The 15935-nt window shown below is 43.5% G+C and overlaps 1 protein-coding gene across 2 annotated transcripts in view; it reads right to left on the minus strand.

The window, feature by feature from the left end:
- Positions 1-15935, minus strand: part of LOC122809322 (RNA-binding protein 10-like) — a 1914178-nt gene that overhangs the window by 1139631 nt on the left and 758612 nt on the right. For both annotated transcript variants that reach the window (XM_044080723.1, XM_044080722.1), the window contains exon 9: positions 9255-9315. In XM_044080723.1, the coding sequence (XP_043936658.1) occupies positions 9255-9315 (61 nt within the window). The remainder of the gene's footprint in view (positions 1-9254; positions 9316-15935) is intronic.

Genomic DNA, 15935 nt, shown 5'->3' on the forward strand with positions numbered 1-15935 from the left:
GGATTTGGACTTTTCCTTTTTGATTCCCTGAGATCTAGCAGAGGAGGAAGAGCTAGCCAGATTTTCCTCAAAAGAGGGCTTTAAGAGACCTTTTAGAATCAGCTTACTTTTTCTTTCTTGCAACACCCTAGCACTAAAAGAGTGGCAAAATAAGCAAGTTTCTTTTAAGTGGATGGCCACCAGACTGTAAACGCAGTTACTGTGGCCATCCGTTATGGACATCATCTCTGAGCATTTTATGCATTTTTTAAAACCAGATGGCTTATGGTCTTTGCCTACCTTAGGCATCTCACAGAAGATAAACTCACACACAAGAAAGAAACAGGGAGGACTAGGTCCTCTAACTTAAACGGGCCTATCCCTACAGGAACAGTAAAGAAACACCACGAGGACTAGGTCCTCTAACTTAAAAAGGCCTAGCCCAGGTAGGAGAGAAAGGGAAACTAGGTCCTTTAACTAAAACGGACCTAGGGGGCACAGAAACCAGTAGACAGGCTCACACACACACTAAAACAGTAATATAATCTGAATTGAGAAAACACAAAGAACAAGGTCAAAAGAACCTCATTCTGTATGAAACACTAACAGAAAATATCACCAAGTGGAGGCTCCACAAAAAAGTTATTATTTACAGTATTTAAAGCAAGCACACACATGTTAAAGTGCAAAAAGCACCTACAACTAACATCAAAAGGTATGAAAACAATCATAACGAAGTAATAACTGGCACACAGGATACCAAGTACTATAAGGACAATGGCCAACTGTACTTAAAATGCACACAAAGACGCACTACTAAATGCTATCTAAATGCAAACACTACACTAACTAGAGGTATAGAATACTATAAAAGCTTTCAAATTTGAAAATATAAGACTTAATCAAATTTTTGAAGAAAATGTGAAAAACTTAGCCACATCAAAACTCGTCGACGCGGCAAATGAGATCTGGGGATTGTACTGGTGCACCATGGGATACCTTTCTAGCCACGAGCTAACTGGAAGACTTCGAGCTTGTGAATAGGCCGAGTCGGAGCAGAGGTGGTAACTGCTTTTCATGGATTTTTTGCTGTTGGGTTTTCATAAGTGGTTGCCTTTGGTGAGGTTTTCCTGTTTTTTGGTCTTTACTTATGATTTGAAGATGACTGATACTTGTGACTGACACTAATCCTCACTGTTTGACCAGAAATTCAAAATTATAAGACAGAGAAAAACGCGAACCAAAATCATGGATATTTTGTAACATCAGGAAAGGCTGAGAGACTCAGGTGGATGAGAATTGCAAGTTTTTATCATTAGATGGACATGGATATTAATAATCCCTAACAACATTTCTAAATATCAATAGTCAAAAATATAAGGGGTACTAATCACAAAAATTGCTATTTACTGCAGGGAAACTGTATAGTAGATGAAATTTGCAGCCTGTCGGGCTATAATTTGCCTTGCAACTTATAATATTAAATAAATAGCAAGCTAATGTTTTACTACTACTAAGCTACATACTTGGACTTTAAATTTTATTTTCTAACAGTCTGTCATTACAAAACTCCTCTGCCAAAACTGTACAGGAGCTTGGATCATGAAAGTCCTTTCAGTCTGACCATGCCAAAATTCTAGTAAAGGAAACTATGTGCACTACATTATATATCACTGATAACAGACATTAAAGTAGCCACTACTGTAGTACAGAAAAGCTGGAGTGAAGCTGTGTTCTCTCTCCTCCTGTCAATGTTTATGGAGGGAAACTATCGGTCATTGCTTGCACAACTGTGCATTAGACTAAAATCCTTTACTGAACATAGAGCATTTTAACTAACAGCAATTTCGTAGCCTGTTTATCATCAATATTTTCGGTTTAACAGACTAAACTACAAAAGGTCAACTTCAAAATTCATATTTGGCAAAAATGTCCAATATTTTATACAGTTGTCAAAAGGTACACATTATCTACATATGCTCAGTTATAAACTGAGCATGTTCACTATCAAACACACAGACGCTTTTTTGTTGATACTCAGAAATAAAGCATGTGATTCTTACCTTGCTACTTAGCACTCAAAATTATGTTTTGAGTAGTAATGAAAAGATATGCATCAACTTACTCTTTAAATTGTGCCTTAAGAAAATCCAGTACTTCAGTTTTATTCATTTGTTTTAGATATGTCCACAATCAATTTAGTATGCTAGATGGAAAATGGTCTGCTAAGGCACTTTTCTTATATTTATAAAATTAATTGTATAATCCCTGTCACTACTAGGCAGTGACCCTCTAGTAATGTCCAAAATACAATATTTAGATTTAAACAAAAGTACTAACATTCTCATTAGTTGTACATTTTATAGAAATATATGGCAGCTGATATAATTTCCATATTTCTACACTTTTCTTCTTCTGTTCAAGACTGTGACAAGTCTTCTGGTGTCCTGTGGAGTTTTATGAGCTGCCCCCCACCCCACACAAACTTGGAGTAAAATAAATTCATATAAAAAGTCTAAAGATCTTCAAGTTTTAGACAAAAAAATATATTTAACTCAAACTGTAACAAATGATTTGCTACAAATGTAAACACCATTTGCTACAGTTAAAATACTACATTAAACACTTCAGAGTTTTAACTCTACAGCTACAACCGCAAATAAAATATGGGAACGGACTGCACTACAGCACCACTGGGAGATTGTGGCTGGGACACTTCCCTCAGTTTCCTGGCTAAATTATTGAGGACAAAGCATACAACAGTATATGGACAATGGTCCAAAAAGGCTAGTTGTGTACCTACCAAAAATGTAGATGTTAGAGTGTATTCACTGTTGCAGTCATTACACATGGGTTATCCCGCTGGCAGGCGCCCCATAGTCTTGGTCCGGCGTCGGTTGCTGTCGCCTCTTCCCTGACGTCAGTGCGCCAGGGGTATAAAAGTTGCAACTGACGCCATTTTCTTCAGTTTTTCTTGCCCCAGATGTCAGGTGCCCCCAGATATGAAGGTTGTAAAGATAAAAATATGCCAAACAACCATGCATATATCACTAAAAACATTTCCTTCTTCTAAAAGCAAATACACCACACAGGTTGTATAGAGTAGAGAAGTACAGAATAGCCCCAGCAGAGAGGGGGAATGGTGGGTGGGTAACCAGAACTGCAACAGTGAATACACTCTAACATCTACATTTATGGTAGGTACACAACTGTACTATGTTCATCGTGTTTCACTGTTGCAGTCATTACACTTGGGTAGAATCCCAAAGCTGAGGTAGGGTAGCTGGGTCTAGATTGGATTTGGTGAGGCTAACAAGCCCTGCAGAACTGCAGTGGCAAAGCCTGCTCTGGATTTGGAGTAGAGAGGTAGGTAGTAGTGCTTGGTAAAAGTGTACACTGAGCTCCAGGTTACAGCTAATATGTCTTTCGTTGGTACCCCTCTGAGGAAAGCTGCTGAAGTGGCTGCTTCTCTAGTAGAATGAGTCCTAATGCCCTTCGGTACAGATTTGCCATGTTCTGCATAACAGAAGCGGATGCAGTGTCCTATCCATTTGGAGATTGTCTGCTTTGTAATAGGTTTGCCTTGTGATCCTGCAGCATATGCTACAAACAGTTGCTCAGTTTTTCTGAAAGCTTTTGTTTTGTCCAAGTAAAATCATAGCTGCCTGTGTATATCCAAGTCTTTCCCCTTTATTCTGGGGATTTGGGTAGAAAGTAGGCAAATGAATAGTTTGGTTTAAGGCCACATTGGAGACCACTTTTGGCATGAATGTTGGGTTCGTCCTTAGAGAAACCCTGTCCTGGTGAAAAATGAGGAAAGGTTCCACAGCCATCAATGCCTGTAACTCTGAAACTCTTCTTGCTGAAGTTATTGCTAGGAGCAGAGCAGTTTTCCATGACAAGAATTTTAGATCAGCTGTGCTAGCTGGTTCAAAAGGAAGCAGTGTTAGTTTTTCTAAAACAAAATTCAGGTTCCCAAGTAGGTATTGGCACTCTCCTAGGGGGTCTTATATTCTTTGCCCCTCTGAGGCACTGTCGTAGTAGAGGATGTGAAAAAATAGGAGGATCCGTATTGTAATGAGCTGAAATGGCAGAGGCATGGATTTTAATAACAGAAAAAGATAGGCCTTTGTCCAACATCTCAGTCAGGTATTGTAAAATCTGAGGCATATTAGGGACCAGTGGGTCGAGTCCTTGTGCCTGGTTCCAAGCCCAGAATCTCTTACATTTTTCCGCATAAGATTTCCTAGTGCTGGGTCTCCTGGTTTCCAAAACTACATCCGTAACAGCTTTAGAGAGAGGTGCAGTCTGAGTGGCTACATTATCTGCCATGCTGCCAGGTTTAAGGTTCTGAGTTGACTGTGCAGAATCTGACTGTTTTGCTGTGTCAGAAGATGAGGGATTTGAGGTAGAGGCCAAGGCGGGCCTTGGGACAAAATCTTTAGGATTGGGTACCAGTGCTGGCGTGGCCAGTCTGATGCAATCAGGATCATTTTTGGCCTCTCCAGTCTGACGTTTAGATGCACCTTGGTGAGAAGAGGCATCGGAGGGAAGGCATAGACTGTCAGGTTTTTCCAGTTGAAAGACAGAGCATCCACTTTCCATGCTTGAGAGTGATAAGTCCTTGTGCAAAATTTCTGTAATTGGCAATTGTGAGGGGAGGTAAAAAGATCTATGTCTGGGCGTCCCCACTCCCTTATCATCATGTTGAACACTTGTGGATTTAGCTTCCATTCGTGAGGATCCATGAGATTTCTGCTTATTTCATCTGCCAGTGTATTTTTTGTTCCTGGCAGGAATTGTGCTTGCAGATGTACCTGGCAGGTCAGTGCTGTGTTCCACAAAGTCATGGCTTGTCTGCATAGAGGGTAGGAATGTGTGCCCCCTTGCTTATGTACCACAACTGTGGTACTGTCCGTCTTTATTAATAATTGACCTGGATGTATTAGGTCCTTGAAGGCTGTCAGGGCATTCTGTACAGCTAGCATCTCTTTTTGATTGATGTGAAGATGCATTTGTTCCTTGGGCCATGTGCCCTGAATACATTTTCCTGCCATATGTGCTCCCCAGGTGTAATCCGATGCATCCGTTGTTATTGTCTGCCTGGCTGTAGGTAAGGTGAAAAGCTGTCCCTTGTTGTGGTGACAGGCCAGTTCCCACCATTGAAACTCCTGTTGTAGGCAGGGAATCAAGGTTATGATTGACTCTAGGCTGTGACAATGCTGAGTCCAAACACTTTTTAGATACCATTGTAGTTTCCTCATATGAAGTTTGGCATATGGAATTAGTAGAACGCAAGATGCCATGAAACCCAGGGCCTGCAGAATTTTTCTTGCAGGGAGCTGGGTCTTTGTTGCCATCATTTGAAAGTAACGAGTCAGTTGCCTTTGTTTGTCTGGCGTGAGATAAGCCATCTGGGTAGTTGCATTTAAGCTTGTACCCAGGAATATTATCTCTTGAGAGGGCACTAGTTTTGATTTCTTTTCGTTTACTGTGTACACTAGGCAAATTAGTAATCTTTTTACAAACGCCAGGTGCTTTAGAAGAATGTCCTTGCTCTCTGCTTGAATAAGGCTGTCGTCCAAGTAGGGATATGTTTGAATTCCTTTTTTGTCTGCAAAATGCAATTACTGGTGCCAGGCATTTTGTGAAGACCCTGGGCGCAGTACGTAAGCCAAAGGGCAGTGCAGAGAATTGATAATGCATTGAGCCTGCTATAAATCTGAGGTATTTTCTGCACGATTGTCTGATTGGGACGTGCAGGTATGCCTCCTTGAGATCCAAAGTAACTAGCCAAGCCTCTTTGCCCAGCATGGGCAAGAGTTGTTGTAGTGTTAACATTTTGAATTTTGGAGCATCCAGGAAATTATTTAGGATTGACAGGTCCAGTATTGGTCTCCATGCTTTGTCCTTTCTGGGAACTAGGAAAAGTCGTGATTAAAATCCTTGGCCCTGTTCTTCTTGTGGAACATAAGAGCTGCAATCTGTTTTTGTGCCTCTGCCCATTTGTTTTGTGGCAGGTTTGGCATACCTTTTGGTTTTGGAAGTGTGTGGAAGTGGAACCTGTACCCTTGAGAAACTATATTCAACACCCATTGGTCTTGGGTGATCATGTGCCAATTTTTTGAGAAAAGTGCTAGCTTTCCCCCTAGGGGTGCTGTCAACTGGTAAGAGCTTGGCATTTGCAGAGGAAAGTCATTGTGACTGTTTCCTATAAGGTTGTGATTTGTTTTCTCCTCCTTTGCGGGCTAAAGCACCCCATTGTTTAGGTCTGTAGGAGCCTTGGGGCTGAGATCTGCCTCTTGGGTGTCTGTATCTGCCTCTTTGTGGCCTGTCTGACACTGGAAAGGACCAATTTTTTGTAGGCCAGTTTCTGCTAAATCTGTGTGGCTGAACCTGTAAGAAATTTTTCACAGTTTGCATTGACTTTGCTTTATCCTCCATTTTCTTTAACACCTCTTCTGCCTTAACACCAAACAAAGTATCATGCTGTAGTGGAGCATGCAATAATTTCATTTTAACATCGTCAAGTAAACTTTGTTCTTTCAACCAAGCATGCCTTCGAATAACTGAGCCTGTAACTGCAGCTCTACAAGAAGCCTCTAATGAATCAAAACCACATTGCAGAGTATGCTTTCCCACTTGTTCAGCTGCATGCAATAAATCCTGCATTTCTTTACTGTCAGGACCTTCTATATTTGTAACCATTTTCTGCTTTAACAATGACATGAGATACTGCTGATATTTAAGCATGTGAAACTGACAGTTTAAAGCTCATACAGCTAAAGTAGCAGAAGTGTAAACTTTTTTCCCCATCTATCCAGAGCTCTGGAATCCCTATCTGAGGGGACAGGATTTTTGGCAGTGGAAGCTTTAACCCCTTTTGGACCCTGAGAAATAGTTTCTGGGTATGCAGCGGGGATTTTGTAAAGAAATTTATGAGATTCAGGGACCCTGTAGTATCTGTCTAGCTTTACTGGTGCAGGGGGTAAAGAATCTGGAGATGGACTGGATTCAGAAAAAACAATCAACAATATCAAGCACAGGGGGGATAGCCAAGGGCCTGAGCTGAGGCAATAGAAGGAAATCTGTGCCTTTTCTTGGATTCTGAGTAATCCTGGCTCTCCCAATGGAAATGCTCCCTCATGGTGTGCAGGGTTTCCCCAAAAGAGTAATCCTCAGGCAGTGAGGCTGAAGGAATGGACTCTTCAGCATGAGAGTCCTTATAGGGAGGAATAGAATAGCCCTGGTCAGAAGAAGAATCAGAAGAAATGGAAACCTGATCAAAGGAATCATAATCAACGTCTTGCCTAGGCCTTTTGTCAGGAGGGGGATGGGAGCCCCTGATTAAAGTAATAAGGTCTTCGGCCATTTTAAGCATCTGTTTCTTAGGCATGGATGACTGTTCTGGAGAATGCTGCACTTGTTTCTTTGTCTTTAATGGTGTTTTTGACTTTGCCTTTGCTGCTGTAGTAGCTTTAATTGTAAGCTGTGAAGGTCTGAAAACACCCTCAGAAGCCGGTGCCTGCTCAGCAGCTCCGGACCCATCTGAGGGTATATTTTCCGTAGGCCAATACCTTGAGTTTCCACAAGCCTTGGTGTCTCCACGTGGCTGTCGGTTGCGGCCTGTGACTCTGAGGTAGCGGGTGTCAGGGGCTGCGAAAGCACCTCACTGAGAACCGGCGACTGGCCTAGAAGGCTTTGTCGTCTGTTATGGACCTCGGATGCCTGTCTTTTTCTTTGCCTTTTTTATACATTCCAGTAGTCAGTTTTTCCGACGGCATTATGTAATTAAATCTTCATCCAAAATAATTTAAAGCAAAATCAAACCGACGTTTAATAGTGTGTTTATTAAATCTAACACAAAACCGACAACTAGTGACGTCATGGTCAGGGCCTAGACAAGGAATGCAGTAAGAGTGAAAGTCCTTATGAGGTATTTGCTTCCCACAAGAAATACAATTAACTTTTACTGACATCGGTCTGGAGCAAGGAAAGTTTCCCCAACAGGGTACTTAGCTTTATTGAAGACTTTGGTTCTGAAATTCAATTTTGAAAATCTCAGGAGTCGGCTGACCGGCACTTGCGAACTGCTTATGCTTCAGGCACTGCGCGGCAAGAAAGAGACTGAAGAAAATGGCGTCGGTTGCAACTTTATACCCCTGGCGCACTGATGTCAGGGAAGAGGCAACAGCAACAGACGCCAGACCAAGACTTTGGAACTCGGGCCGACTACAGGTCGCCTGCCAGCAGGATAACCCAAGTGTAATGACTGCAACAGTGAAACACGATGAACATCTGGAGAAATTTTAATTACTCTAGGACACAAAGTTAGTAGAAAAGCAGGTTTTGCATCACAACATTTTCTAAATACAAAGTATGAAACTTAAGTTGGTCATTAAAATCAGACTTTATGAAGGACATGGCTAAAATATGAGGAAAAACCAGGAAAACGGACAAAATCAGGAGCAGTCGTGAAATCTATGTGCAAATGGTGCTTAGACAGTACTTTAATGCAAGCCAACATTGTGAAATCAATTCTGAAACATCAGTAGAGGACATGGCCATCAAACTTATCTCCAAACTCTGGTTCGGGGGCATAGAACTCAAATTGGGAGCTTATTTTACATACTGTTCTTGTTGAACACAACAACTAAGAGACTATGAGGCTGTGATTTAATGAGTACTTTCTAAAGTAAATGGTGAACTGCATGCTACAACAGCAGCAGAATCCCTTTACAGATTATTAAACTGAAATGTAACCACCACAAATAAGAAGGGAACATCTACAATGCACTCTGGGAAATTAAGGACTTACACTTCTGCAGAACCATATCCATGTGTAATTAGTGATGCACTCATGTCCTCCACATAATGTTCAAGAACTGTCCATAGAAAAGTGGATCCTAAACTGTTGGCATAGCTACTTATGTATGTAGGAGGATTAGCTCAGGTTGTTGGGTTGCATACTAAATTAGGTGGAGTGTTCCCTGCTTGACTCAAGACTGGAAAACAATGGGCATTATGATCAGTAGCAAGGGGCGCCCAAACTGACAGGAAAGCATTGCAGAAGGAAGCATAAGCTAAACATGGCTTACTACAGTTCAAAAAGAAAATGGTAAACAGTGAAAAATCAAACTAGTGGTTTATTTTCATTTGTAATGGCTGGAATAGAACGTTGGGGAAGAAAACAGTGTTGCTAAACAGAAACTGATGCTTATATCTTGTAGTTGTCCTTTACATATATTCAAAGAAAATAAAGCATCAAACTTTACCTGCTCTTGGAATTCCACACTTGAAGCATTTGTCTCTTCTTTTGAAGTTGTAAACACGGCACTAAAAGGCAAACAAAAAATAGTCAAGTATTTTAGGAAGACATAAAAGCCTGTCGAAAGTCAACCTGCAGCACAGCAAAAAAAAAAAAAAAAAAAAAAAAAAAAAAAAAACACACACAAACACTAGCTACACTGAAACAACATTCCATGTCTGAGCACTCCAGCTGAAATTTAGATGCTCAGTAACTTCTGACAGGAAAAAAGAAAAAAAGCAAGAAGAACATTTTTAAAACTATGTCAGGAAATCTTACGATTCAACAACAAAGAAAAGAATAGTTGTGTAAAATCTGAGCATAACCATAGATGTCCTCCTCTCACTTCAGGCGAACAAACATCTGTTCCTGTACAAAAGCTTAAGCCTGGCTGCTGTAGGTGTGTGGGACATAACATGTAGGCCCATAAACCGTGAACCTTAAATGTGACGTCTGCACGTACAGACCTCAGAACTTGGAAACCCAGGCAGTCCTAAAGAAGGTCGCAAGTGATGTCAGCCAGAAGTGCAAGTATCATATACTGGCTAGTCTGCTCTTGAACTAAGGTAGAGCCTTCATAGTGCCTAAGAGACATGTCCATAGTCACAATTAAATACAGGGGGTTTTTGGAGGGAGGGAACGAATACTGCAACATGGAAGAGGAGGACATTTATGGTCATGGTAGGATTTTACACAACTATTCTATGTCCTTCTATTTCTCTGTTGCAGTATTCTTAGTGTGGAAGAGTACCACAGCTTAAATAGAGGAAAGGGTGGAGGTAGATGTAGATTCCAGAAACCCTGCAAGACTGCTCTAGCAAAACCTGCCCTGGCTCTGGAGATGTGGTCCAATTTGTAGTGTTTGGTGAAGGTGTGAATTGTGGATCAGGTGGCTGCTTCCAGGATGGAAGTTGTATCCAGCCCTTTGAAGAAGGCTTTGGAAGTAGCCATGCCTCTCTGGTAGAGTGAGCTCTTACCCCATGGGGGTAAGTGCTTGCCATAGTGCAAGTAGCAGAAGGAAAAAGATTTTCTGATCCATCATGAAATAGTTTGGAGACTGCCTTGCCCAGAGCCCTGGAAAGATGCAAACAGTTGGCTAGATTTTCTGAAGGACTTAGTTTTGCCTCGGTAGAATCTAAGTTGGCTGTGCACATCCAGGGAATGGAGAACCTTCTCACAATCATTGGTTGGAGACGGAAAGAAGGTAGGCAGGTGAATGGATTGGCTTAAGGACAGTTCGTTGACCACTTCAGGCATGAAGGAAGGGTTAGTGTGCAGGGTCACTCTATCCTTGTGGAAGATGGTGTAGGGGGGGGCGGCTATGACAGCCTGTAACTCTGACACTCTTCTAGCGAAGTAATAGCCACTAGCAGTACAGTCTTCCATGTACACATTTGGAGCGTAGCATTGCTAGCTGGCTCAAATGGGGCCAATGTTAGTTTTTCCAGAACAAAGTTTAGGTCCCAGGATGTGGGATGGGTTTTCTTGGTGGTCTGATGTGTAAGATCCCTCTCAGGAAAAATTTTACATCCAGCCTGGATAGCAAAGGGAGATCTAGAGGTAGACGAGCTGAAAGGTGGACTTTCACTGAAGAGTAGGAAAGGCCAGCCTTAATGAGTTCACACACAAGCAAGGACGAGGGATGTGTCTTGCCTGGCTGGGGTCACTGTCCTTATGCAGACACCAATTGGAGAATCCTTCCCATTTCGATATGTATGATTTCCTAGTAGTAGGCTTCCTGGCCACCCTCAGGACTGAAAGCACATCCTCTGAGTAGTGGTGCCTGAAAGGGATAAGAAGTTTATCACAAAGAATGTTAGGCCTAACATCTGTTAGTGAGGGTGAATTAGAGTTCCCTTTTGTGCGAGTAGGATTAACGTGTGGGGTTACTTGTGATGATTGCCCTTGGCAAATGAGTGAAGTAGGGGAAACCAGTGCTGCCATGGCCAGTAGGGAGTCATCACCAAGATTTTTGGTTTGCCCTTCATGATTTTCAGTAGGACATTTTGGATGAGTGGGAAGAGTGGAAACGCATATACAAACAGCCCCTTCCATGGAATGCTGAAGGCATCCACCCTCCAGGCAAGTGGAAAGTGATCCTCGGTGCAGAATTTGTTCAACTGTCTGCTCTGGAGGGAGGCAAACAGATCTACTTTAGGTGTGCCCCACCGGTGGACAATGTCCAGAAAGGTCTCCCTGTTCAACATCCACTCGTGCTGTAGAGAGGATGTTCTGATGGGAATATCCACTTGTTTGTTACCCTGACAGGGGATGCATGAAGCCTGCAGGGTTAAGCTGTGCCTGTGGGCGAGGTCCCAAATTTGTAATGTTAGCCGGCATAGGAGGTAAGCCCTGGTGGTCCCTTCTTGTTTGTTGAGATACCACATTACTGTGGTGTTGTCTGTGGAGAATAGGAAGGAATGTCTTCAGTGCCAGAAGAACTGCAGTAATTTCCCTTACATTGATTTGTGTTTTTTTTTTTTTTGGAGGGCGGGATTCCATGCCTCCTGTACCCTGAAACCCTTCAAGGTGGCCCCTCACCTTAGGCTGATGCATCTGTATGCATAAGTTGGGTTGGGAACATGATCTAAAGTGGAAGTCCCAGGTTCTGAAGTATTTGTTGGATCCACCACTTTAGTTCTGCTTTGAGGCAGGGCAGAAGGGTAATCTGTTGCTCTAGGGAGTGTTGATGTTGTGACCACACATTTTTCAGATACCATTGGAACTTCCACATCAGTCATAGGAGTTGCAAGAACTGTCTTGAAGTTATCTGAGGAACTAGTAATAGGCTTTGGAAGTGAATGGAGAATGACAGGAATTTGTCCTGGGGGAGGAAAGCCAAGATCAAATCTGTTCTGATCCTGCAGCCCAGAAAGATTTTGTCTTGCTCTGGGAGTAAGGATGATTTCTAGAGGTCGAGGGTGAAAAACAAGTTTGGCAGTAGGGAATTAGTGAACCTGAGATGATTTTGGAGGATAGGAGGAGGATGTCTAGGTAAGGATAAATTTGGACACCTTTGGTTCTACAGTAAGTAATGGCTGTGGCTAGGCATTTTGTAAATACCCTGGGTGCAGTAGACAAACCAAAGGGGCAAGGCTGTAAACTGAAAATGAGAACAGGGTCTAGTAAAACTTAAGAATTTCCTGTTGGAGGGTTTTATGGGGATATGAAGATAAGCTTCCTTTAGATCTAGAGTGGCCATGAAAGGTCTGGGCTTGTATTAAAAGAAGAATTTGAAGGGATAGCATCCTGAAAGATGGGACTTTTAGGAACCGGTTTATGAAGGATAAATCTAGCACTGGTCTCCAAGGCCCTTCGTTTTAGGAGACCAGAAAAAGTCTTGAGTAGTATTCTTTTCCTTCCTGTCTTGGGGGGACAGGCTCTACTGTTCCTAATCTCAGAAGATAAGAAAGTTGTGTAAAATCTTACCATAATCATATATGTCCTCTTCCATGTTGCAGTATTCTACTTGTGGGTTTACCCTTCTTCCTCTCCAATTTGTCCAGCCAGGTCTCCAAAGATTTTCAGTCCCCCTTGGTGCGGGCATCTGATGTGGCTGCAGGAACGTGGGCCATAAAGGTGAAACTTGCATGCACCAGTCCTCAGAACATAGTAAAAGCCCCAGTCGGGGGCAGTCCCATAAGGGCATAGCCTGTCCAGTATCACCCAGGAGAGCAAGTGCAGTCATACAAGTGGGGAAGGTGGGTGAGAAGGAATACTGCAACAAGAAAGAGAAGGACATCTTTGGTTATGGTAAGATTTTACACAACTTTCCTATATCCTATTCCAATGTTGCGGTTTTCTACTTGTGGGCGAGTGCAAAAGCTCACTGAGGATTGAGAGGTGGCCTAGATGAAGTTTCCAGGAATCCAAGTAGGATAGCCCTGGCAAACCCCGCCCTGGCTCTGGAGATATGGTCCAGTTTGTGATGTTTGGTGAAGGTGTGAACTGAGGACCAAGTGGCTGCCTCAAGTATGGAGTTGGTGTCTAACCCTTTAAAGAAGGCTCCAGAAGAGGCCATTGCTCTGGTGGAGTGGGCCTTGACATTGCCCTCTAAGGTCTTAGCATGGTATAGGCAGCAGATGGAAATGGCCCCGGAGATCCAGGCCAAAACTTTCTGTTTGCTCACAGCTTTCCCCAAGGCCATCGGATGGAAGAAGAGACACAGCTGGTCTGATTTCCTAAAGGATTTGGTTTTACATAGATAAAACCTCTAAATTGCCTGTGGACATTTAGGGAATGTAGCACACACACACTTATGTGGGTTAGAAAAGAAGGTGGGCAGGTGGATGAGCTGGTTCAAGGATAGGTCATTCACTACTTTGGAAATGAATGACAGGTTTGTCCTGAGGGTCACCCTGTCCAGGTGGAAGATTAGGAAAGGTGTGTAGCCATAAAAGCTTGTAATTCTGAAATCCTTTTAGCTGAAGTCAGAGGTACCAGCAATACACTTCCATGTGCAAAATTTTAAGGTGGGCTGGTCTGCTGGCTCAAAATGGGCTAGAGTGAGTTCTTCTAGAACATAGTTTAGGTCCCAGGGAGGGGGAGAGAAAAAGTCTGGAAGGGAGTCTGGATGCAAGGGGTGGATCCACGGGGAGGCAAGAAGAGATAGCAGATAAGTATGCCTTCAGAGACGAGTAAGACAACCCTGTCTGAATGAGTTCACACAGGTATGACCGCTTGACAGGCATATCACTTTCCAGCGGGTCCAACTGTCTTCTGACACCAAATAGAAAACCTTTTCCGTTTAGAGAGATGGGATTTCCTTGTGTTAGGTTTCCTAGCCTCCTGCAGGACAGTGAGAACGTCCTCATTATATAGGTTGTCTGAAGGGGATCAGAATCCTATCAGCCACAGGGTGAGGTGCATGAATTGCCACTGTGGATGCATCTGAGTCTCGTGTTGTGCGAGCAGGTCCACTGAAGGGGGTAGCTTGTGTTGACTGACCTTGTGCAGGTGAAGAAGAGGGAACCAGTGTTGTCTTGGCCAGTAGGGAGTCGCCAGCAAGATTTTGGGAGAGTCCTGCTGAATTTTCAGCAGGATCCTTTGTATCAATGGGAAGGGGGGGGGGGTGCATACAGGAATTTCCCCTTCTAGGTTATCAAGAAGGCATCTGTTGCTAATGCCTTGGGGTCTGGTGTCCTGTTGCAGTAGCCAGGAAGCTGCCCGTCTATGGAGGCGGCGAACAGGTCTACTTGTGGAATACCCAACCTGTGGACCATTATTCAGGAAAACTTATCTTTGCAGCATCCACTCGTGGTTGTTTGAAATGGTTCTGCTTAGGTAATCTGCCTGGGAGTTGTGGAGGGATCGAATGTAGGCTGAAGGGTGATCCCCTGTGAGACAGCCAGTTCCCATGTCAGCAGAGCTAGTCTGCATAAAAGGTAGGATTTGGACCCTCCCTGCTTGTTGAAATACCACAGGACTGTGGTGTTGTCTGTGAATATCTTTAGAGGGCCCTGCTATAGGTAGGACTGGAAGGTCTGTACAGCAAGGACGACGGCTCTCATTTCTCTGATGTTTATGTGATCTAGTTGATCTGTCCACAAACCTTGTACTTTCCTTTTTCACAGAGTTGCTCCCAAGCCCAGATCCAAGCAATCTGTGTGCATGGTCTGGGAGGGAAAGGGTGTTTGCAGAGGAGTCCTGGGTTCTGGGCTACCTGAGCCACCCACCATCTCGATTCCTGATGTAAACAAGGGAGCGGGGGGAATGCTGGATCCACACCGACCGGAGGTACCACTGAAGTTTCCTTATGTGCATCCTTGCTAGGGGCACCATGGGAACGGCCACTGCCATGTAACCTAGAAGTCTCAGAAATTGTCTTGCAGTCAGTTCTGTTGATTGCAGGGCAGCAAGAAGGTGGTTTTGGAGTGGGATACCACCTTTTCTGCTGGAAGAAAGGACTATATGAGGTTTGCCCTGTTCCTGCAGCCCAGGAAGACAATATCCTGTGTGGGGTTGAGGTGGGATTTTGGGAAGCTGATCATGAACCCTACAGACTGTAGGATTACCAGAAGGTCCTGGGAGTGGCTGAGAAGAGTTTCCATGTCTTTTGCCTGAATTAGGTCATCTAAGTAAGGGAATAAGTGGATTACCTTTTCCCTGCACTAGGTGATGACTGTAGCCAGGCATTTTGTAAATATCCTGGGGGCAGTAGAACGCCCAAAGGGCAAGGCATAGAACTGAAAGTGAGAGGAGCCTGCCAGGAATCTCTGGTATTTCCTGAAAGTGGACTTTATATGTATGTGAAGGTAGGCATCCTTTATGTCCAGGGTTGCCATGAAACCCTGAGGAAGAATGAGTGGAAAGAGTGGGTAGGGTAAGCACCCTGAAAGTAGGAACTTTTAGGAAGGAGTTGAGGCATGAGTGGTTTCGAAACTGCCTCCATGGTCCTTCCTTACTGGGTAGTAAAAGAATTCTGGAGTAGAATCTTTCTCTGTTTGATTGTGTAGGTACTGGTTGTATGGTGCCTTGTAGTAGTAGCAGGGTTTGCAAAACCTGATGGAGGAGGGGTAGCTGACTGGGAGGAGGCTGTGGTATACCCAGTCTTGATGGGGGGAGGGGGTGATCTAGGACATAAGGAGCCGTTCTGTAGGATGGACAGAACCCATTTGGCTGGGACTGAGGAGGGGAGAAGCAGTGGCAC

The sequence above is a fragment of the Protopterus annectens genome, chromosome 8.part0, assembly GCF_019279795.1.
Source record: "Protopterus annectens isolate FY-2018-M chromosome 8.part0, PAN1.0, whole genome shotgun sequence".
Classification (NCBI taxonomy): domain Eukaryota; kingdom Metazoa; phylum Chordata; order Ceratodontiformes; family Protopteridae; genus Protopterus; species Protopterus annectens.